The sequence below is a fragment of the Myotis davidii genome, unplaced genomic scaffold, assembly GCF_000327345.1.
Source record: "Myotis davidii unplaced genomic scaffold, ASM32734v1 scaffold394, whole genome shotgun sequence".
Taxonomy (NCBI): domain Eukaryota; kingdom Metazoa; phylum Chordata; class Mammalia; order Chiroptera; family Vespertilionidae; genus Myotis; species Myotis davidii.
Window position 1 is genome coordinate 2576957 of NW_006287548.1, and position 24455 is coordinate 2601411.

Consider the following 24455-nt stretch of genomic DNA (forward strand, 5'->3'; position numbering starts at 1 on the left):
TTGGTTTGTTTCGTTGCTACTTCATAACTGTAATTTTGCTACTGTTATGAATCATAATGTAAATATCTGTATGCAGGATGTATTTTCATTGTTACAAATTGAACATAATTAAAGCATACAGATATTTACATTATGATTCATAACAGTAGCAAAATTACAGTGATGAAGTAGCAACGAAAATAATTTTATGGTTGGGGGTCACCACAACATGAGGAACTGTATTCAAGGGTCGCGGCCTTAGGAAGGTTGAGAACCACTGGGTAAACGCTAGTGAGTACGGGATGTGCGGCCTCACACGCTACCAGTGTCTGTTGGGAGAGGGGTTACAGCTCAGAACCACGTACCTGGGAGCGTTCAGTGGGTCCTGCTGGTAAATAATGTTGAAAACAAGGCCTCCTGCGTTTTCTGAAAAAAGAAGTTGTATCCCCCATGTAGTTACACTTAATTATTATTATTCTTTTAAGCCTGCCTGGAGTGAAGAAAGCTTTGGGCAAGTACGGCCCTGCTAACGTGGAAGACACCACGGGAAGCGGAGCTGCCGACAGCAAAGACGACGACGACGACATTGACCTCTTTGGGTCTGACGACGAGGAGGTACGGCACCAGTGGGTGTGAGTGCGTCCTCGTGCTGAAGCACGGGCTCTGCAGCCTCGTTGCCCGGATTTGAATCCTGGCTTCACTGTATCGCTGGCTTTTAGCAAAATTCTCGCTGGTTACGTGATGAATAAAATTAAATCACCATCTTTCGGCTGAACGTAAGCTCATGATGGATTTGCTTTTTTTCTGATAAAGCTGGTATTCGTTGTGATGACCTCCCTATCTCTAACCTGAGGAACAACCAACTTTGTGAAATATATTCAATTTTTTCTTTACAGGAAAGCGAAGAAGCAAAGAGGCTAAGAGAAGAACGCCTTGCACAGTATGAATCAAAGAAAGCCAAAAGTAGGTCATTTTATAATTGTTTGTCTTCATTTCATAATGGTGTGAATACACTTCTTCAAAGATTAATCCCCAAAGTAATTTCCTCGTTTACTGACTAGGTCAGTATTTCAGAACTTTCTGTAGAACTTCCACAGCTACTGGTCTGCAGCTGTTCTCATGGTGGCAGTTGTGGCATTCCTCTGTGGGAAAGAAATTGTTACACAATTAAACACCTCTTTCTTAGCAAAACAGAAAGGGGGCATATGTGTGACAAACAGATGTATCCCATAGTTTTGTGTGGCTAAGGAGATGATTTTGAAAATCAAGATTTATTACGGTCCAGCTGGCGTGGCTCTGTGGTTGAGCATTGACCTATGAACCAGGAGGTCATGATTTGATTCCCAGTCAGGGCATATGCCCAGGTTGCAGGCTCAATCCCCAGTATGGGACGTGCAGGAGGCAGCCGATCAATGGTTCTCGCTCATTATGGATGTTTCTACCTCTCTCTCCCTCTCCCTTCCTCTCTGAAATAAATAAAAATATATTTAAAAAAGAGATTTGTGTCTGGACTAGGGTAAAAAAGACATAATTAATGCTGTTTCTTATTTTTTTTTTAGAACCTGCACTTGTTGCCAAGTCTTCCATCTTATTAGATGTGAAACCTTGGGATGATGAGACAGACATGGCAAAACTAGAGGAGTGTGTCAGGAGCATTCAAGCAGACGGCCTGGTCTGGGGCTCTTGTGAGTTCAACCTTTCTTAATTGAAATTGGCATCAGAAATTTACATAATTTCAACCTTTGCTGACGAACAGAACTTCTCTAACATTTTTTCTTAATGTTTTTTTCAGCTAAGCTGGTTCCAGTGGGGTATGGAATTAAAAAGCTTCAAATACAGTGTGTAGTGGAAGACGATAAAGTTGGAACAGACATGCTGGAGGAGCAGATCACTGCTTTTGAGGACTATGTGCAGTCCATGGACGTGGCTGCTTTCAACAAGATCTAAAATCCATCCTGAATCCGTGCCCTTAAATAAAAGCTTGAAAGAGAACCCTTGGTCTTGACTCTAATAGGAGGGTGGTACGGTTGTCCCTTATGAGGCCGGGGTACTGAGCCCCCATGCCGCCGGAAGTTTGTGTTTAACTTGGTTCTCTCTCTCTTTTTTTTTCCCCCCATTTTTATATGTGTATATATATGATTTTAGAGAAACATCAACATGAAAGAGAAACATTGATCAGCTGCCCCACACTCGAATGGGATGGATCCCACGATCCAGGTATGTGCCCTGACCTGGAATCAAACAATGCTCAACTCACTAAGCCACACTGGCCAGGGCTAATGTTCTTAATACTTAAGTTCCTAGTATTCCTAGTGGATTGGTCCCAGGGCTCCCTTGGATACTTAAGTTCCTTATAAAATAGTGTAAGACAAAGCATGCTTTTGGCCTACTGTATCCACAGATGCAAAACCCAGAGGTACAGAAGACTTTTTTAGATTCTGCATGTAAGTAGACCCACACAGTTCAAGCTCATGTTTATGGTTCACTATATTCATTCCATTTTGAGAAATTCAGTGACTATAATTCATAATATAAATTTGGATCAGCATTAGTCCAAAAAAAAAAACTACCTGTTACATACACTATATAGGTAGGTGTTGTGTAGATTTTTATAAACTGATTTAAATGGACTTAATTTCAGTATAATTTCTGTACTCATTAGTGATGGCTTAAATTTTCATATTTGCTTTATTTTTAAGAGAAATCGGGAGCTAAAAATTTCAGTTGTGGAAATTTTGGGTTAAGAAATTAGCCCCAGCCAGGTCGGCGTGGCTCGGTTCAGCTATGACAAATGAACCAGGAGGTCCTGGTTTGATAACCGTCAGGGCACATGCCCAGGTTGCAGGCTCAATCCCCAAATGGGCGTGCAGGAGGCAGCCAATGAATGATTTTCTCTCATTAATCTCCCTCTCTGAATTAAATAAAAAAAAAATTAGCCCCAGCCCTAGCCAATTTGGCTCAGTGGTGAGAACGTCGGCCCTTGTCTAGAATCTGATTCTGGTCAAGGGCACGAACCTCAATTATAGGCTAGATCCCCTTACTTCCAGGGTGAGTTCATTGAATCGTTGTTTGTCTCTCCCCAGACTTGTTCCAAAGTCTGGCTTGGGGGTTGCAGTGGGTAGTGACTAAGGGCGTTTATTTTTTTGGAAATCTGATTGAACCTATTGGGCTAGGACTTCATACTCAGGTTAGTGCTGCAGGGAATGTACTGAGATGAAGGCATTATGTTAGGTGATTGTCTAATGTTGTGGCCCCACCCCATAACAAAGAAACAGATTTTCTGGAGGATGAGGCCCAGAAATCAGGATTTTAAAAAGATTCCCAAGTATTTCTAATGTGCAGCCAAGGTTGAGAACCACTGTAGACCAGAGATTAAATGATTTGAAGTCAGAAGTTTCCTAGCAGACCCAGACAATGCTGTTCTTTTCCTCCCTCTCAATCTGGTTTTATGTGTGACTAACTTGAGTATGGAAAATTGTTTAAATTCTACAGAAAAATTATTTAATTGGCCATGTACATACTGATGATTGAAATCATCTTCACTAAGCAATTAAGTCCAACAGACCCACTCTAAAATCACGGGGCAGGCAAGGGGACGGGAAGAGATTAACCAAAGAAACCATGGACACAGTGAAGGCTTGTGGGTGGAGGGGAGGGGATTAATGGGAGCAGAAGGGGGACATCTGTAATACTTTAAACAATAAAGATAAGAAGCTGAAGCCTAGATTGTATTCTCTTTTCACCCTTCCATTTTTTTTGCCCCGGTCCTTTTCCCTGCCTACCTCCAGTGCTCAAGAGTGAACTGCTTGTACCATTTTCTGGGGAATCTGATCATACCTGAGACGGTATTTGGGCTGGAGAATGGCACTGGGGTTTAGTGTAGTTTAATCTTGTGCTCTATTCTGCAGGTGTGGGGAGAGGTGCCTTTAATGCAGTGATAAGCTATCTTCAAGGAGGTGGTGTGTGTGGAAAATTACCAAGGCTGCAATTGCACAGAGCCCCAGGCTCCTGGGAGACCCCTGGGGGAGCCCGTTGGAGTTAGAACTGATGGAGAAGTGGGAGGGGGGATCATTTGGGGTCTATTTTGCACCTTTGGTGATGGGATTAGGAATCTATTTGGTGTAAGGAACTTAAACTTCCCTGCACATCTCCCTTCATCTAAGTTGGCAAAACCACACCCTGGTTAAATCCACTTTTCTGTCTCCTGCATACGTGCACTTACACAGCTGAATTTGGGGAAGCACAGCCACGTACGCCACCGGAATCGCTCTCAATTTGTGAATTAAATACCAAGTGGGCTTCAGTGCTGGCGGGGAGCAAACCACCTCACATTCCCCGAGGCTTTGTCTTCAAACCTCCTCCACAGGCACCCTGAGTTTCCCCACAAATCAATATTCGCACCCCTCTACCCAAGACAACCACTGGGTGAAGACAGACACATACTTCTGCTTGCTCTGTGTGAGCGGAATCAACCAGCACGCACTCGAGTCAGCTTCTTTTGTTCAACATAATGAACCTAATCCATAGTCCTGTATGTGTTAATAGTTCACTACTTTTCCTGTCTGAGTAGTAGTTCCTGTGTGACCATGTCACATATATGTAACTTGCCTGTTAATGGACATTCAGGTTATTTCCAATGGGGGGATTATGTTTGTATAGATTTAAAAAAATAAAATCACTGGACACATTTTCAGGTTGTCAGTATCATGAGAGCCAGCAGAGGGCAGTCTTTCATTTTCTGGAGACACATCCTATGGATCCTGGAAATGCTGCTATGGAGGTATGTATTAGTAACTAGTGAATAGCAGCTAAAAAACAATTCAGTCACTGACATATTCAAGGGATTGGTACTAAATAGCTTGACCAAAACATTAAGTTTTAACAAATAGTAATGATAAACTAATGATCGAAAATTTGGTTAAAAGTAAAAGGAATTTAAAAATTTAGAATAGTGAGTTGAAGCCACAGCTGTCTTGTAAATCTTAAAAAGACAACAGATGAAATGTGACCAAAATCTGACTCCACAGCCTTGAACGAGAAATATATTTAACAGTATCTTTTAATTTCATATTTTACAAAATAGATAATACATTAACATAGTTCAAAATTCAAGAGGTTATATATGAAATCGCCCATCTTCTAGGCCTCCCGTTCACTTCCATAAAAGCAACCAGCATCACCAGGTTCTTAGGTCTTTCCAGAGCTAGGCGAGGCAAACTCGTTTGGACTAACTGCAGCATACAACCCAAACCGTGTGTACTTTGCATTTTGTTCATAGAAATAGGTATCTTGGAGTTCATCTGTATCTTGGATATTCATGTCAGTACATAAAAATCATCTCCATTTTTAAGTTACATAACCCATTGTTTCATATCTTATGTAACCAGGCTATTTATTAGATTTTTAAATTGCTTTCAATTTTTTTGATATTTATGAGCAATGCTCACATTTGCGTGTGAGCCAGGATACTGAATGAACTGTTTTTGAACCCATTACTTCAGAGGGCCTAAGTATATGTAGACAAACAGATATTTTTCTCCTGTTTGTCTTTGGAGTGGAAGACAGGAAAAATTAGAGGTCACCTCTTTTTGCATGCCCCATAGGTGATTACAATAACAAATCGTGTTATTGTGATCAGCATCCCCAGCGCAGGGCTGGGTACAGTGTGGGAGGGAATTAAACATGATTCACTCAGCATCACTGTTAACGCTGCTATAAAAACACAAAGAATTGAAGAAAATTACTATGGGGAGGTGGTTCAAACACATAACAATTTTAAAAAGTATAAAAGTCATTTTGTGATTAAGCAAGCAATCCAAAAGTTCAGAAAGTCAGGGAAAGCTAGAATTAAGAAAACATTTTTAGAGAAATTGGGGGCTTAAACTGGATAGACTTTGATCAGTTTGTGAAAAAAGAGAAAGAATGTTCGAGAGAGAATGTTCCAGGAGGGTGTGAAAGGCAGAATGATAGATAGACATCTGGGAGGCAATTCAACCAGTTTGGCTGTGTTTTGCAGTGTGTGGAATTATATAGGGTGGGCCAGGTTGTAGAGGCATTTGTATTAGACGCTGGCTCATTCACGGGGAGCCAGAGAATGACAAAATAAAGGCAGAGCTCTGACCTGGACATGGTGTGGATGGAAGCAGATACATAAAAGGACTGTTATAATCCTAACATAAATGGAAATGACTGCATGTGGCATATATACTCAGTGAAATATTCTATAAGCTTAATAGAATTACTTTTAAAAATAATGGACACTATAGCAAATGGAAAATGCTGGATTTTTCATTGACTATTTTTATCAAAGATAAGCTTATAGACAAAGACCCATATACAAAAAGAATTGCATTTGTGTTTTGAGACATATGTATAATCTCCCCACCCCCCGTGTGCCCCCTTCTCCGCCCCCGCAAAAAAAAAAAAAAATACAATTTGGCAATGGCAATTATTGTCCTTAGGATAAAAAGGTTAAAAAAAATACACGCCTCATATACATTGTCTAATTTGAACTTCATAATAAGCCGAGGAGATAAACAAGGCAGACACTGTTATCACCATTCATAGATTAGAGGGAGTACTGAAAGACGACTTGCCTGATTACTCATCTAGTGAGAGGTCTTCAGAGTCCACTAATGTGTTGGTAATAGAATGGGGAAAGTTCTTCATCCCTGCTTTTATACAATTTAATCCCATTTCATCAGTGTAACCCTTGCTTCATACCCTCGGTGAGAGTGAGAAGGTATCACTTAAGGGTAAACTTAAATTGGAAATGGAGACTGGTAAACATCCTCTCATTGCATGCCCTGTGTGATAATAGTTGCATTCAGGAAATATCCCAAACGAGTTTATCGTTTGGAATTTCATTGGCCTGAATAGTTTTCAGGAAAGTAAAAATCAAAGGAAGTGTCCATAGACTTATAAATATTCATTGCCCATATGTAAGCATAGTGAAGAACTATGGATTGCTCTTCACGCCTGACATCAATTCCGAATCTCCCATCTTCACTTTGTCCCTATAAAATGGGACTATTGTCTTTTCTGAACACAGCCCGTGTTTTCCAATCTCTGCACATTTGCTCTTGCTGTGCCATCCATCTAAAATAGCCTCTTTCCTCACCGCACTTTGTCAAATGGTAGTCATTTTTCAAAATGCACTTCAACTACCTCTTGCAAGAGGTCTTTTTTTAAAAAAATTCTGTTCCTTCCTGCCCCTTGCAGCCTCCCAGCACATTATTCTTTTGCAGTACTTATAAACTGTCTTGTTTTAAAGTTGTCTGTGTAGTTACCCGATTCTTCCTATGAAATTTTGATGTTCATTCAAGAGGAGAGGAGGAAGGGATCTAACATTTATAAGCAAGTTCCAATGTCAGAACATGCCAGGAATCTCACTGAGTAAGGATACTAGCTAATCTAGCGAATTTTTATCGGGAATTTATAGGGCTAAGTACCACTTTAAGTGCTTTTAGGTGAAGCCCTGTAAATACCTGCATCAACTCATTTAATTTTCCCAATAGCCTGATGTGGCAGATACTATTGTTATACCCATTTCACAGATAGGGAAAACTGAGGTCTGGAAATATGAATTACGTTAGCCAAGCTCCCAGTGCTAGGATGTGTTGGAGCCATAATCCAAATCTAGATATTCAGCCTCCGGAGGCCTTGGGACTTGCCCTAGAGCTATTCCTAAGAGCTTCCTATCACTGAGGAGGAGGCAGGTCTGTCTCAATAAGTCTGTGCTCAAGTCCCTGAGCTTCCTGGGATTCTTTACCCTCCTGCCAACTAGGCACTGAGCTCCCTCGCTTCCTCTCCAAACTGCTGCAGTGCCTGTCCAGCCTCCCACTTCTGTCTTTTTAGTCATTCATCCTACTCGTGGCTATTAGACCCCTAGTAAGCCTCATTGACCAGATTCCAACCACCGGGGAGGAGGTTTGCAGTACCCAGTCCTCGGTCTAAGTGTGGGTCCTTCTATTTTCCTCCTTGGATCTTCCCTCAAACTGAGAACAAAAAATTATTCTGCTGGAAAGTACCTGTACTGGTTATTGCTTTCTCCTAGTGAGTCCCAATCAACAGTCCCACTGGCAGCTATTTTAAAAGCTACTAAACAGGGGAATTCTTAGCCTGGGGCCTAAGGCCTCCCTGATATTTTATTTAAAAGCATTTTTCTGTAGAAAGAACCGATAACTTTCATTAGATTCTTACATGAATTCCTCTAAGACCTTTGTAAACCTTCCTTAAAGCATTTTTCTTTTTGGAAGCTCCACTCCTCACATCAAATATTGAAACATATTGAAACCCATGTTAAATATATTTTTAGATAATTATTAAATACTTCCTTTGACCAAGTGACATGAAGGTATATTTTATAGACATGTAATTAAGTATTTGTTTTTACTTTTTCAGTCTTCCTTTTGTATTCTAGATCCAATCATGTTTTTTAAGATCTCAAATATTGCCGAAACCGGTTTGGCTCAGTGGATAGAGCGTCGGCCTGCAGACTGTAAGGTCCCGGGTTCGATTCTGGTCGAGGGCATGTACCTGGGTTGCAGGCATATCCCCAGTGGGAGATGTGCAGAAGACAGCTAATCGATGTTTCTCTCCCATCGATGTTTCTAACTCTCTATATCTCTATCTTCCTCTCTGTAAAAACTCAATAAAATATATTAAAAAAAAAAAAGATCTCAAATATCATCATAGGCCCTTGCAGAGTTCACAGGCCTGCGATACTGTGCCCATTGAACCAAATTCGATAAATGGTTCTGCGTGGGCTCCTAACCCACTAAGGTTAGAAAGCACCGCCTTGAAATGTAACTTCCAGAATACGACCTGCTCCATTGATTTCCTTCTGCTCTTGGCTGCTGAATCCCTTTCCTGCTCCTCAACTTTCTTTCTCCCATATCCTTGAGTCTCCATTTGCTCAAAAAAGGATGAGACTAAGAAATTTTTTTTTTCTTGGATCCTCCAGCTTCTCTCCTGATCCTGGGAACCCAGGACCTGTCCCTCAAGGGTCAAAGGGAACCCAGAGTGGAAAATCTCAAACCCTGGTGGTAGAGGGGTCAAGGGTAAAGGCTGCACAAAGAGCCTTTCTCTCCCGGCCTTTCCTTAACCTACACTGCATAGGGCCGAAAACATGAATTTGGGAATGACCAGTTGCGGACAGGCTGAGCTATGCCGCACATTTTGGTGGGATAATTTCCAAACCAGACCTAATTGTTCCATGGGGCTAACAATAAAGAACACAGCCAATAAATGACCTGACATTAGCATTTCCAAAATGAAGAGATGAAATCAAAAGGGTGTGAAGGGGGATAAGGACATGTAAGTATTACCTTAATAAAGAGTTTTTTAAAAGGGTGTTAAATCAAGAAATAACATAGCTCCCCTAATAACTTTCAAAATAAAATTGAGAAACTATATATATAATTAAGCATATTTTTTAATTTGCAGTGCATAGCAGAATTTATACTCATAAAAGACGAGGATGTCAGCAGGGACAAAAGATAGGGGCAGAATCTTTAGGGAACCTCAAAGGCAAGGACATAGAATTCCCATGTTTCTTCACCTAGATGCCATTTCTTTTCCTGGCTCTCCTATGGCCCTTATTACCATCTGCCTTTTTCTGTGATTGTTTTTATGCAACTTAAATCTCACTCTCTAAACTGTAAGTACCTTGTGATTCTTGGCATTCTCAATGTCTATATACCATGGTTCTGCGTATCTCTTCAATACCCACCTATTTGCTAAAGGAATAAATGAAAACAGGGCAGAATATTATCACAGTCTATAAGGCAACAGATTTTCATCTGACTTCAAGGTTGCTTTATTGATGCCTATCTAAAGATCATTACAGAAATAAAAGGCTTATATCTGTTTTGACCAATAAAATACTAGTACAAGGGAAGTGGTACTGTGTTTGTGCAGGGCACAGCTTTTAGGAAGACTGGAAATGTCCACCTTGGTTTCTCAGAGCTCTAAATTGCCATTTAAGAAGTCTGGCTACCCTGAGGTGCCATGCGGGAGCAGCTGTGTGAAGGGAGAGGGAGAAAAGAGAGGCGAGAGTGGGGGTAGGAGGGGAGAGAGGTTGAAGGGAGGGCAGGGATGGGGAGAGGAGAGGGAAGGGAAGAGAGCTGCTCAGCCAGCCTCCAGCTGTTGGAAACCTCAGCCATTTGGGTATTCCCAGTCCAGCTGAGGCTCCAGACACTGTGAAGCAGAGAGGACCCTCTCTTTTGTGCTTTGTTTGGATTCCTGGCTCTGAATTGTGAGATGTAATACTACTAAATTGTTGTTTTAAGCAACTAGATTTGGGGGCAGTTTACGAAGCATTAATAACCAACTGGCTGGGTGGGGAGGCAGCATCTGTAATACTTTCAACAATAAAGATAATTTATTAAGAACCAACTGGAAGAATGTTTTAAACTACTATAACCAACTATTAGTTTAATTCATAAATGTATATACAAAGGTTACATGAAATAAAGAAGTACACGTACGTTGCATTTTAAGAATTTGTCTAATAGGTTAAATTAAAGTGAACTTAAGCAAATTTAATTTTCCATTTTTCAAAATGCGTTGATCACATATTTAATATTAAGATTTAGGACTTAGAGAAAGTTATTAAGATTTTTAAAATAATAACTGATCTCGCCTCCACAGTGGTCATTAATCCACTATGGTATAATTAGCAAGAATGACACGTAGTATAAGTTGCAGGTGAAAAAAAATGGAGATCTTTCCTTCATTTTATATCCACACAAAAATGTGATGCTAACAAACTGACCAAAAACAACAACAGAAAGCTACGGTCAGCTCTGTATCTTGGAACCAAACCATCTGAAAGCATCTGTCAGGGGACCCACACGAAAGCCTTATGCCGATTTGTGGGAGAGAAGGATTTCACTGAGCTGTTTCCTGGAGACCCGACTTCTTGGTTTCAGAGCTCCTAAGCTGCTCGCCCACCGTGCCAGAGCAGCTGACTTCCCACAGCGTGTACTTCAGTATCTCGGCAACCGAGGCTCGAAAGCGCGCTTGGAACTTCTTACTAATTAGAACATAAAGGATGGGATTCAAGCAGCTATTGAGGAATGCCAAAGCGGTGGAGAGGGGGAGGCCGGCCCGCAGCACCTGGTGGTAGTGGCCACCGTGGTGTACCATGAGCTCCCAAATGTTAAATATGTGATAAGGCGTCCAGCAAATCAAAAAGGCCAGGACCAGAGCTAGGATGGTCAAGGAATACCTGTTAGAGACCAGGATGCTTTGCTTCTTCACCTTTAAGATGAGACACAAATAGCAAATGCTCATTGTAAGTAAAGGGGTAAGGTACCCATTAACAAATTTCACCCAGGTCAGGACATGGTGCCTCTTCAAAGCGAGGTCAGAGTCATGCTCGTGGAAATTGTGGTAGCAAAAAATGTGGTTATTCACCTCCACAGTCTCCCGGAAGTATAGGGAAGGACCACCGATTAGAGAAGCCAAAAGCCACACGAGCACAGTAACAATCTGGGAGTTCCTTAGCGTGCGGTGCCGATGAGCTACCACAGGATGGACCAGCTGGATGTAGCGGTCCAGGCTGATCACCGTCAGGAAAAAAACACTGGCAAACATGTTCAACTGGGCAATGAAGGAATTGGCCTTGCACAGCCAGAGGCCAAAGGGCCAGTGGAAATTCATGGCCACATAGGAGATGTAGAGGGGCAGGAAGAGAAGGAAAATGAAATCCGCCACAGCCAGATTGAGGAACCAGAAAGTGGTGACTGTCTTCTTCCACTTGAAACCCGTGAACCAAATGACAGTGGCATTTCCTGGAATGCCCAGAACAAATGCTAAGCAGTACAACACCAGGGAGACCCAGTGAGCAACTTCCAGGGGGGCTTTCTCTTCCAAAGGAGACGCTGGGGAGGAATAGTCCAAGGAATAGGAGTAGTTCTCCAGTTCTTCAAATGTTTCCTCTAGATCTTCCATCACCTCGAGAAGTGGAGAATGAGGAAATCAATAGCAGCAAATTAAAAGAAAAACACACCCACAAAAAAAAAACAGTTTTTAAAAGAACAAGACATGTTCAGTGAATAGGAACATAAGGATAAAAATATTTCATCTATGAACTGGAGAGAGTGTATTTCTTAGCAGTATTTGTGATTATACTCTAGATGTCCAAGTGTTGGTGGACCTCAGCTTCACTCTGATTATTCTCAAAGCTCTGAGAGTTCGTTTTTTATAAAGTATTCAGTAAGGGCTAAGTTAAAATGACTGTACAGGTGCAAATCCTCTGTTCATAATGCTTGCGGGGCTGACATTCAAGACATTGATTAGGTTACTAGAGGCCCGGTGCACGAAATTCGTGCACTGGTGGTGGTGGTGGTGGGGGGGGTTCTTCAGCCTGGCCTGTGCCCTCTCACAGTCTCCTGGGAGCCCCACGATTGATTGATCGCCCCACAGAGGGAGGCCCCACCCACCGCCGCCGTCTGGGTAGCCTGGGCCTCCATCTGCAGGGCGATGGTGGGGCCCCCCAACCAATCGCATCGCACCTGCCTTGGCAGCAGCAGTCAGTGCTTAGGTGCCATGGTGCCTGCAGCAGCGGTAGTCAGTGCTGGATCGCCGCAGTGCCGGGACCCAGGACTGACTTCCGCTGCACGCGCAGCCTGGCATTCAGGCATCCGTTTGGTCGTTTTGGACATTACAGACCCTGGCTCTTTATATATTAGGATTCCTAGGCATGGATTATTTATGGAAGATGCAAAAAAAATAAATAAATCCCCACCAAAAACTAGATTAATACTTATGTGGTGATGACTTCAAAATCCCTATTAGTAACATGACTTCTTAAGTTCTAGACAGAGTTTCAACTGCTTTCTCAACCCATCCATCCGGATGCATAAACAAGCACTGGTGACTTTTAACCACTATGTTGCGCCCATGGATCTTATGTTTGTGGATGCAAACATGTTCATCAGTATCCTATCAATATGGAAAGCTTTTCAACCAAAAGGAGTCTTTTGGAGTAAACTTGTCTCTGGACATTTAATTTCTCCATTAATTGCCTATAGAGTACAATTAAGCTTTACTAAATTTTTATTTTACTAAAATTTCTTTGTTTTGAATGAATTTCAATTAACTCCTTTCTACATTTACAACAAAGATTTGATTTATTAATTGGTTTTATTTTGTTTCTTTTTGTCCATACCAAATTTTATCTATTGTCATTTTGCCCAAAGTAAAGGTGTTTTGTTTTGTTTTTTCCTTGCAAGGCCCATTTTCCTGGGTTGAGACTTAAATGTCAATATTTCAATCAAAACAAAGTTTACTGGGTACAATTTCAGCATTATGCATTTCATTTTGTGTTATTTCTATTAGTATTCAAAATCAAATAGAAAAACAATTAATAGTTGTATTCATTTCATGGAGCTACCATCATTAATGAGGCAAATATGTGAGATTATAACAGGGTTAGAAATGAAGAGTGAAAACATCTTGTGTTGCTTGCTCACTGGCATCTCACTCTCAATGACTAACTCTGGATTCATCATCCTACCTAAAATCATTCGAGGAACTTAGCAGGGTATAATTAAAAAACAAATGCAATTCGTTAGTGTCTTCCCAAACCAAGACCCAGCCAACTTCTCTTTATTTCTCAATATTCAGCTCACATGCCACCGTTTCTTGGAAACATTTCTGATATTAGCTTCCCCCCAATCATTATAACTTTTACTACAAATAATAGTCAATGTTATTGTGAATTTACTAAGCACCAGGCAAAAAAATTTGATCATCAAAAGACTCTTATACAGTAGGTAAGTACTATTATTATTTGTGTTTATGAGAAGGGACACTGAAGCTAGGGGAAGCATAGTGACTTGCCCAGGATCATGCAACCTATAATGGAGAATCGGCATCTAAACTCAGATCCGTTGAACCCAGAGCCCAAGCTCTTAACCACTACAACATTCCCTTCCCTGTCATCCTATTCTTAACCTATTTGATACACTATTATCATTTATTTAACTTTAATTTTTGCCCTACCAAACTGTGAACCCCTTGGAAACAATGTCATCTCTATACCCCCACAGTGCCTAATAAAAGTCTTCACATATCACAGGTGCTTAACATGTGCTTAAGACGTAATTGGCTCTCTATAAATCCTGTTTAGAACCAATGGAATTTTAAAGACTCACCGTTAGAGTTTGTGAGTTCACCTCACAACGTTGCTGCCAGAATCTCTCTGGCTGTGACCCACAGCTCTATCCCCAGGATCTCGGCTGTTCCTTAACATTAAGTTCTTTCCTTCACGTGTCCTACCTACTTCCGTGAGCAAGACTTGGCTTCTTTCTTGCTGCCCTATATTTTCAGGCCTGAGGTCTTACTCCACTCTCCCTGCTCCTTCTGATGGCTGGCCCTCCCCAGTGTCAAATCATGTCTAGCCTAGTCTCCAACTACATGTCCTGTTTTTCTGCCTGTGTATTAGGACACCCTTACCTTCCTGGTGCTTAGGATCTGTATTTAGGCTATTAGCAATTCTACACCAAATGGCCCAGGTGGTGGACTAAATCACCTTATCAAACCCCAAGCATTGAGGAAGAGAAACCTCATTCCTCAAGCATGGACAAGCCCGTGGAAAACCCCTAATTGCACACAACCACTATTCTCACCATAAGCCAGGAGCCTCCCACTTCCAATGTCATTACTGACCCAAATGATCACAGGGTCTGATGAAGGACACCACCACCCCTCTTCACAATTCTCTTGGGGTGAGGCAGTACCTTGAGGATGAGGGATCTATCTGAACAGAATCTCTTCAAATAGAAAACTGTACGAGAAAGGTTCTTAATCTTCCAGAAAGCAGATAAGCGGCCTAGGTGCCAAGCCCAGTTTAGGCGAGGGGAACAATCTTCAAGAGGAGCTGAATGCTGCCCAGCTGAATTGTTCATGGGAAATATAAGCTTGGCGCTCCCCCACGACTTAGAGCAGATGTTTTTGTGTGGAGGTGATGCTAAAGGTAGGGGTGAGATGGAGAAAAGTGCAAAGTAAGGCAGAATTTACACCTGTCCTACCCAGGTTGGGGAGCTAGTCATGTGGATATTTTCAGGCAAGTTTTCAAGGCAGAGGAAACAGCCAGTGCATTTCAGGAACACTCTTTTTTAACCAATGAGACTGAATATGGGAGTTTTTGCAATTGACTATGGTTGGCTGGTATGTCGCCTGCTTTATAAGAAAAGGAGGGGCAGATCTTGAGTTGTGATGATACTGGAGCTATACTGTGTTGGCAGAGTTAAGGTCCTCTGCCCTTTATTTCATCATCTAAATGTCCCAGGAGCAGGTGGTGGCTGTAAGGGGTGCAGTACCCCAGATCCGGAGATAATGGGGTTTGGGTGAACCGAAGAGCAGTGGACTTGCTTTCAGTGAACAGCAGCTTCTCAGTTCTAGCCAACTGTCTCCATGTGGAAAATGAGCACTTAGTGTTGCCAGAGTTTTTGAAGACTCACTGAATATTTATATTTTTAATGTGAAAAGTTTCCAAATTCTACATTACTGTTTTAAACAAAATAGCTATGGGCCACATTCAGTCCAGCTGCAAGTTTGTGACCCTTGGGGCAGGCAAATTTGTACAAGTTTTGAGCTTTGTAAAGGGGAAATCTACACATTAAAACAGAAGTAGCCCCACCGAGTAGCTCAGTTGGTTAGAGTGTCACTCTGATACACCAAGGTTACAGTTTGATGCCCGGTGAGGGCACACAGAAGAATCAACCAGTGATTGCATAAATAAATGTGACAGCAAATCAATGTTTCTCTCTCTCTCTCTCTCCCCACCCCCCCCCACCCCCACATAAAAATATCCTCCTCTTAAAATCAATGGAAAAATCACCCTCAGGCAAGGTGTCACAACAACAAAAGCAAAGAAAGAAAGAAAGCTAGACCTTGTAATTATTCTACTTTGCCTTAATCATTCATTATTTAAAAAGTAGATATTACTCACTGTTGATGTTCCATTCTTTTCTCTTCTTTGCATTTCCTGTAGGAACCTTTCCATCAGCCCCCTCTCTGTAAAAAATCAATAAAATATATTTTAAAAAATCCTCTGGTGATTAAAAAAGTAACACAATACATATGAGAATGCAAATGGTGTGAAAATGCAATCTCAAAATAATATCTGTAACCTCAAAGTAAAAATATGATCTCCAAAAAAACTTACTACCTTGTGCATGTCTGCCAATTTAAATTTAAGGCCTAAACTTAAAGAGATTTGTTTTCAAACTTTTAAAAATTGGTATTTTGCTCATTAATCATGTCATATTATACTTACCTGTTCATTCTTGGTGAGATAAGAAAGGGCAAAAAGAGGTACAGAAAGAAAATATGGGGGAAATCTACTCAGTTTAACCATGTGGCACATGCATATGTGTTTTGGAGAAGTGATGGGGGGATGGGAGTGCAGACTCAGGTGAAACTGGGGGGATTTCTGGGCAATGGAAAGGAGCCTTGTTGGGTAGTAACTGGAAGGAGGATGGATAGCAGCCAAAGTAGGTAGGTCTTTAAATGCAGACTTGAAGGAAACATTGTCATTTATTTATTTAAGATATTTATTTAAAATATGTTTTAAAAAGACTTTAGAGTCGAAACCGGTTTGGCTCAGTGGATAGAGCGTCAGCCTGCAGACTGAGGGGTCCCGGGTTCGATTCCGGTCAAGGGCATGTGCCTGGGTTGCGGGCATGTCCCCAGTGGGGGATGTTCCTGCATGCCCCCTTCAGGGATTGAGCCTGCAATCTGGGCATAGGTCCTAACTGGGAATCGAACCTGCAAACTCTTGGCTCATTGGTCGACATTCAACCACTGACCCACACCAGCTAGGCCCATTGTCATTTATTAAACAGTCAAACCGTGTTGGCTGGCAGTGACTTTCCATTGAGATATTGTATGCTTTTATCAATTTGGAAGCACTTGGAGAAACACAGTAACAATGCCAGGATGCAGTTTTTAGACTTGACTAAAAAGAGAAAATAGCTACCGTATTTGTCTTAAACCATATGTGCTGCTGAAAGGCAAATAAATAATTCTGACTGAAATAAAGACTAATAAAGGTCTACATGATCATAAAATCTTTTGAGTGGCCACTTCAGTAAGTGGCAGGCTGCAATGTGGACATGAATATATGCAGATCCGCCCAAGACTGTTAGGAATGTGTAAGACATGCTTGGGGTGGAGCAAAGTTCAGAGAAGCGTCCCTGAAATCTGTGGTTTTGGCTTCCAAAGAATGTGAAGAGGCATATTTACTGCAGGGATTCGGCTGCAGTGAGGACCCAAGTTTTCACTTTCCTGGGCAGCATTTACCCAGATGCTCAAGTGGCAAATGTCTAGTTCTGGAGCACAGAATTGCTTATTGAATTAAACAAATTGGTTTCGGATCCATTCCGATTTACTGGATGGTAAAGCTGAAACTCTTTTCTGAGTAAATAGATTTCAGTGCAAGAGTTCTGGCAGAAAGTGTAGTGATAAATAGTCTAAGAAATCCAGATGACTTGGGGAAAGGACATCTGGTAGAAATGTGTATCATTAAACTTTTCAATGTGGTTTTAAACGAGGCTTGGCTTTAGAGGGAGGCATTTTGTTTATCTACCTTGACGAACACAAAGATGCCTTCTGGCAGAACATTTGGTGAGTGCAGAGAGGTTTAATTTAGTTCCATAATGTTGAGTCAGATAGGTTTCCAGGGACCATTGCTAAAATGTATACCTAACAGAATCTTAAGAAAATTTAGGCTTTAATCTACTTTGAACAGAGAAGGATTCAATGTGATTGACCTTTGGGTATGTGGATTGCCTGTGTAAGGTTCCCCCCAGACACACTGGTAAAAAAAAAAAAAAAAAAAGAACTCAAGAGCTGAATGTGTTTCCTGTGAAAACCATAAGGGTTCTTGAGGGAACATGTATTTTGCTTCTGATTGATGACAGGAATGAGTTGAATGAATCAGTGGACATGAGAGAGAAGCTCTCTGGTGAAAACCACATATCCATGACCCAGAAAACATATGTGGTAAGCAAACTTAATTTCTCAAGGGCTGTCTTCTTAGGGAAGAGACATTTTTTGAAAAGTGTGTGTGTGTGTGTGTGTGTGTGTGTGTGTGTGTATGGCATAAGGGTTATTTTTGAGGCATTGTTCAGTGTTTTCCACTAGCTATCAAATATAAACTGTATACCACACTCCAGATTGCACTCAGTATGTTTGGCACCAGTAGAATGTTTGGCGGTCCTCTGGGTGAACAATCTCAGCTTGGAAGGTGTTGAGGCATAGCAGTGTTTTATAAAGATGCCAAGGAGGTTTAAATGGAAATGGAGGTTGGGTGTGATACTGACAGCTATTGCTGGTTCGTAAGAGGTAGAGAACAGCGATTATAGATTGTACCCTCTAACCCCAACCCAAGGCAAGCCTATTCTTTAATAGAGAAGTATGTTGCCCAACTGTAGCTCCCATGTCCTTTATTGCTTAATGTCAGACATTAAAACAAATGACAATATTCCTTGGCATATTAGGATGAATGGAAACTTTTTGGTTTGGCTGGAAAAGAGACAACAAGAAAGGGGAGTGTTCTGGTAATGAATCCTTTGAATACCATGCTTCAGCATTTGGATTTTACTCCATTGCCAGTTGGGAGCAAATAAAAAGGTTTGTAGGAGGGAGTGACATCATCAATCTTTGTTTTTGTAAATATCATCTGGTGGCAGTTTGGGAGGATGTTGTCACAACTGAAGTCAAAGATGGAAGGGCCCTAGGCAGTGAGAGTGAGAATGGAAATGAGGGATATTTGAGAGACATTCACTTAGGAAATTAACAGAAGTTTTCAGGAAGCTTAGCTGAACGAAGTATATCCTTCACAATGACTTCTTTATTGGGTTGGCATTGAAAGTCAACCTCAAATAGAAAAGCTAATTAATTTTAGACATACAATTGTCTTATTCACTTCTAAAGGCAGCGAGGTTGGGAGTTTTTCCTTTACGAACAAAAAGTGAGAACAACTGAATCCAGTGGAAATGAAATGATACCTATTTTCACTCTACTGGGATCAAGGTCTTTTCATAAAAGGCACTTGAAGGCTGACCATGCTTCACTTGGACAGTTTAAGAAGACACAGCACGTATTTGAAGAGTCAACGCCTAGTTAAGTTCCAGCTGTACTAATGCTCCACCCAGCTGTTAGTGTCCCCACTTGTACAATTGGGATAACTATTGATTGCTGGGAGAAAACAGAGTGAATGATTAACCTTGGGCCAGGGAGAAACTTTCAGGCTTTATTCCTTTTCAAGACTGTAAGATAATAAACACAGGTATAATTTAAATATCAGGGAAGAAAGTGGTGTATGGACTCTGGAATCAGAATGCTTGCCTTCAAATCCTAGTCTTCTGCTCTTCCTGGCTGTGGAATCTTAGACAAACCACTTACTACCTCAAAATCTCCGTTTCCTGAAAACAGTAATAGTACTATTACTACTGTAATATGGGAATAGTAATAGTACGAAGTCATAGAGTTACTGTGATGATCACATAAGGAAATCCTCAAAAAGTGGTGGTCAGCTCAATAATTGCAGTTACCGCCCTAGTTGGTGTGGCTCAGTGGGTTAAACATTGTCCCATGCACTGAGAGGTCACGGGTTCTCACGGGTTCGGTTCCCAGTCAGGGCACAGGCTGGTTCGATCTACAGAAGTGGTGTGCAGGAGGCAGCTAATTGATGTTTCTCTCAGATTGATGTTTCTCTTCCTCTCGCTCTCTAAAGTCAATAAAAAAAATATGCCTGCCTTCTGAAGGTGTTTGAGTTGGGGGACCCCTGTGCCCAGCCCCCAAATGCCATTATTATTCCCATATCTGGCCAAGGCTGGTGAGAAAATAGAATACTGCATTATATTTCTCTTACTTCTCTCTCTTTTTTTTTAAAAATATTTTATTGATTTTTTACAGAGAGGAAGGGAGAGAGATAGAGAGTTAGAAACATCGATCAGCTGCCTCCTGCACATCTCCCACTGGGGATGTGCCGGCAACCCAGGTACATGCCCTTAACCGGAATCGAACCTGGGACCTTTCAGTCCGCAAGCCGACGCTCTATCCACTGAGCCAAACCGATTTTGGCTACTTCTCTCTTTTATTTATTCTCCCCCCACCCTCCGGCCCCGGAAATCTACAGCATCTTCCTATTTTTTAAAAATATATTTTTTATTGATTTCAGAGAGGAAAGGAGAGGGAGAGACATCAACGATGAGAAAGAATCATTAATTGGCTGCCTTCTGCACGCCCTCCACTGGGGATCAAGCCCACAACCCAGGCATGTCCCCTTAGACTGGAATTGAACCAGGACCCTTCAGTCCACAGGCTGATGCTCTATCCACTGAGCCAAACTGGCTAGGACTACTTCTCTCTTTTAAAAGAGCAACTTACTCACCTTTGAAGGATATAGTCTAACCTTGTCCAGGTAGTTCAGTTGGTTGGAGCGTTGTCCCAATACACCAAGGTTGCGGGTTCAATCCTAGGTCAGGGCACATATACAAGAATCAACCAATGAATGCATAAATAAGTGAAACAACAAATTCATCTCTCTCTCTCTCAAATCAATAAATGAAATAGTGATTTCATCTTTAAAAAAATAAATAAAGGATATAATCTAGGTCATTATCTCACTCCTCTCCAAAGTCTGGGGAAGAACCACCATCATTGACGATATATTTCAAAGCCTTGCTTATCGCAACAAGAAACCCCCAAATCAGTATTTCCTTGAAAAAGGATTTCTATGTGATGGGTAATTTTTTAGCAGGAGGAATGTGGGCACTGAATTTGAAAACCTTGATGGCACAGGACTTCTGGACCTTTATTTTTATGGGGAATGACTTGATAGCTACTGGAGATCTCAATTTATATTTTTGATCTCTTCATTCCGACAATCAAAATGAAAAGAGTTAATCCTTTTCAATGGCCTCTGGGCAGTGTTATGACTCCTGAAGAACTGACTTTGGAAGCAGCAGACACAACAGGGTCCCTAACAGTTCACAAAACATCTCATAGATAGATACCACCATGGCTTAAACATTGTTTTAAAAGTTGACCATGACTATGTTTGTGTAAGTCTAGAATCCTTACCAAGACCTGAAATCTCTGCAGTCAGAGATATGCTTCAGAAAAGTCAGGGGCACAGAGTGGAAGTTTGTGCCTCTATCACAATATACCTTTGTTTTCTATTTCATCATTACTTGGCACTAAAGATGTTTTGGTTCTCAATCACACATTGTCAGTGACATTTACAGAAGTCTCGGGGCAAGGTATTTCCTTTCTTAAAGAGAAGGCTCTTGTTCTAAAGGAAAAGGAACAATAGTCAAGGAACTTACAGATCATATTGAAGTTATAGGCACCTCACAAAACAATACTGTTCATCATTCAAAGAAGTAGTAAGTGAACTTGGTGAGGGGGCAGATGGGAAACTTGTTTTGATAGCAACAGTAATGTTTATTCAACAGGACAGCAAAAAAAAAAAAAGTGGAGGGAGGCGGGAAAAGCGACATTTCTAAAACTTCCTCCCATTCATACAAGGTTGTGCCTGAAAATATCGTTGCCTTTTTTCTCCCCTAGGAGGAGATAGGAGGGAGTACAGGATGAAATGTAGAAGTGAAAAATAAAGTTAAACCAAGTTGAAAGGTAATAATCAAACAATTGGGCCCCAGAATTATCACTGTGATAGTTTAGAAGACAGTCATCATTAACACGTTTAGTTATTTTATGGTAAGGAAAACAAAGGGAGCCACCTCAGCCCTCCACTTTGTCGTGGCCAGTCTGTATTTGGACTAGCTTGTTGAGGTCTGCAAAACTGATTTTGAGAAGACCACTGGAAAACTAAAGTAGTGAAAAAGACAGGAGTAAGGAGACTGCAGGAACTTGAGATGATGGCTTTGTTGGAATGGTTGAAGAAATCAGTGAAAAAGGAAGACTTAAGGAGGCTGATAGCCATTTTCAGACACTTGAAGATGAGGAAAAAGTAAGGTGTTTATTCTGTGTTTTTCCAGTGTTGGAGCTAGGGCCAAAAATGTTGGCCTAATAGCCAGGGAAATGTTGGCTTATTAGAAGCAAGAACTGATCAAATTAGAGAATGTTAAAAACCTACAGCACAACAAACCAAACAGACAGATTGCATTGCGTGGGCTCTATGGGGGGTCAGGCACTGAATGGTTGCTGAATGGGGATACTACAGAAGGCACTGATGCATGTGTGAACGGGACCTTTAACGTCATCCTTTAGGGACAAGAATCTGTGACAACAGATATTATTTTTGAGCCCTTATTCTCTACTGATTAGAAAACTGAAGGTGAGGAAAATTAAAGAACTTGCAAAGGCCACTTAGTTGGCAAGCTGACATGGTTAGAATTTTTATCCAAATTTCTAAATGCTCAGTTTCTTAACTGCTTTAAGCACCCAAAGCACAGAAATCCTCTCTGATGCAGATTTAGAGAATGTCTACTGTGTGTCCCCCCAGAGCTGTCCCTGTGGCTTAATGAAGAAAAACCTGAAACAAACACAATGAGCCACTCTTCCCTGCAAATGAGGGTGACTAGATAAGAGAAAGCTGAGAATCGTCTAGGAAAGAGAAAGCTACTTGGTTCTTTCTTTGACTCTTCCTCACCACTCCTCACCTCCAGGCCTAGTGGAGCCAGCGTTTGAGGACAGTTTTGGACGTTGTGCTCCTGTCACACCTGTGTCAGAGGCCCACACTCACCCACTCTCTGCTACCCCTCGGGCTGACTCTGACTCTCCTGCTAAAGTCACTGCAAAATGTGGGAGAGTGAGGCACCCCATCGCTAGGCCGGGAACCTGAGCCAGCTTCCACCTTGCCCACAGCAGCTGGATGCTGAAGATGTTCAGGCGCATGCGTAGCCTTTACTGCCCCACAGCAGGTTAAACCCCAAGTCTCCTTTTGGTCTCTCATGCTGAACTCGACCGAATAGGAGCCTACAGGCCTGCATTTGCCCAAGCATCTCTCCTCTCCTCTCCTCCCGGAACCCACTGTGACTTCTTCTTGGCCTTCGAAGGGCAAGGGTAGTTTCAAATAGTATATATCCAGGTCCTGGCTTAACACTTCAGGCACAGGACACAAATGAGACTGAAGAAAAAGAAGTGAAAGAAAACTTGTAACTCAGTTTCTAGTTTCGGTCAAAGCCCTCCAATCAAACCCCACTGTGAGGCCCTCAGGACTCTGGGTTCATTATGGGAAAAGTGTCCTTTATTGGTTGGCACGACCCACTGTCACATCTTGAGATTTCCCCCATGCTCTTCAGTGTCAGTTTCTTATTAAAATAAAATAAATGAGCCCTGGTCAGGTAGCCCAATTGGTTAGAGCATCGTCCCAATGCGCCAAGGTTGTGGTGGGTTCAATCCCAGGGCACATACAGGAGGCACCAATAAGTGCAGAAATGGGTGGAACAACAAATCGATGCTCCTCTCTCTCTCTCTCTCTCTCTCCCTCTCTCTCTCTCTCTCTCTCTCCCCTTTTCTCTCAAATCAATAAATAAAAATTTAAGAACAAAACAAAATGAGCTATTTTATCTCAGGATACAACTGTGGGTAGTTTGTGGCCCATCTCTGAAAATCTGAACACCTCACTCTATACATTCAGGAATTCCTTTACAATTTTCCCAGCCGTGGGAATATCTTCTTGTTAGTTTCCCCCTTGGTCCACCCAAAAGTTCAGATTGCATGACATAGGACCAAGATTAGGGTGAGGCAAGTGAGGTTGGGTCATGCAAATAGTCTGATCCTGACTTCATTGAAGATTTTGATCTATTGTTCAGCATGGATTTCTTTTGCATTAAGTGTGATTACTAAGCGTTTGGGCACCTGTGAAAATTTTGCCTTGATCACCTCACCCTAGTTCTCCACCTGCCATAACACTTGACCCATTTAAGTCCATGGGTACTAGGTAGCCTGGTATGTTGAAAGGACATTGGACCTCAGGAGAGATGGTTCTAAGTTTTAGCTCTGAATGTCATTAGCTGCATGACTTTGGATGAGTCACCTTCCCACGTGGGACCCCAGGTGCCTCATCTGGAAAAGACAGATTGATGTGCAGTTTTAAGCATTTATGAGAAGCTCAAGTGTGACAGGTCAATGTATTCTAGCTCTTTTACTACTCTCTGTGCTTCCGAGTAGCACTAAATCCAGTACTTTGCACAGAGTGGGCATTCAAAAAATGTCTTCTATTATTATTACGAGGGGCCCGGTGCACGAAATTCGTGCACTGGGTGGGGGTGAGGGGGAGTGTCCCTCAGCCCAGCCTGCCCCCTCTCACATACTGGAAGCCTTCAGGCATTGACCCCCATCAATCTCCAATCACAGGATCGGCCCCGTGCCCAGGTCGGACGCCTCTGCCAGAGGCGTCCGGCCTGGGCAGGGGACCCTCATTTTCTCCCATCACTGGTTCTGGCCCCAGCCCAGGCCTGATGCCTCTGGCCCAGGATTACGGCCTG

The 24455-nt window shown here is 41.9% G+C and overlaps 2 protein-coding genes across 3 annotated transcripts in view; one reads left to right on the forward strand and one right to left on the reverse strand.

The window, feature by feature from the left end:
• Positions 1–1971, forward strand: part of EEF1B2 (eukaryotic translation elongation factor 1 beta 2) — a 3934-nt gene extending 1963 nt beyond the window's left edge. Inside the window, exons 3-6 of the mRNA XM_006759417.2 lie at positions 465–594; positions 876–942; positions 1539–1664; positions 1772–1971. Of these exons, the coding sequence (XP_006759480.1) occupies positions 465–594; positions 876–942; positions 1539–1664; positions 1772–1926 (478 nt within the window). The 3' untranslated portion in view covers positions 1927–1971. The remainder of the gene's footprint in view (positions 1–464; positions 595–875; positions 943–1538; positions 1665–1771) is intronic.
• An 8172-nt stretch (positions 1972–10143) lies between these two features.
• GPR1 (G protein-coupled receptor 1) overlaps positions 10144–24455 on the reverse strand; it is a 26868-nt gene continuing 12556 nt past the window's right edge. The window contains exons 2-3 of one of the 2 annotated variants that reach the window (XM_006759418.2): positions 20393–20476; positions 10144–11940 (exon numbers count right to left, since the gene is read on the reverse strand). In XM_006759418.2, coding sequence (XP_006759481.1) covers positions 10873–11937 — 1065 coding nt within the window. In that variant the 5' untranslated portion in view covers positions 11938–11940; positions 20393–20476 and the 3' untranslated portion in view covers positions 10144–10872. Of the gene's footprint in view, positions 11941–19230; positions 19422–20392; positions 20477–24455 lie in introns of those variants that run through there. The other variant, XR_001513126.1, reaches the window with a different exon arrangement.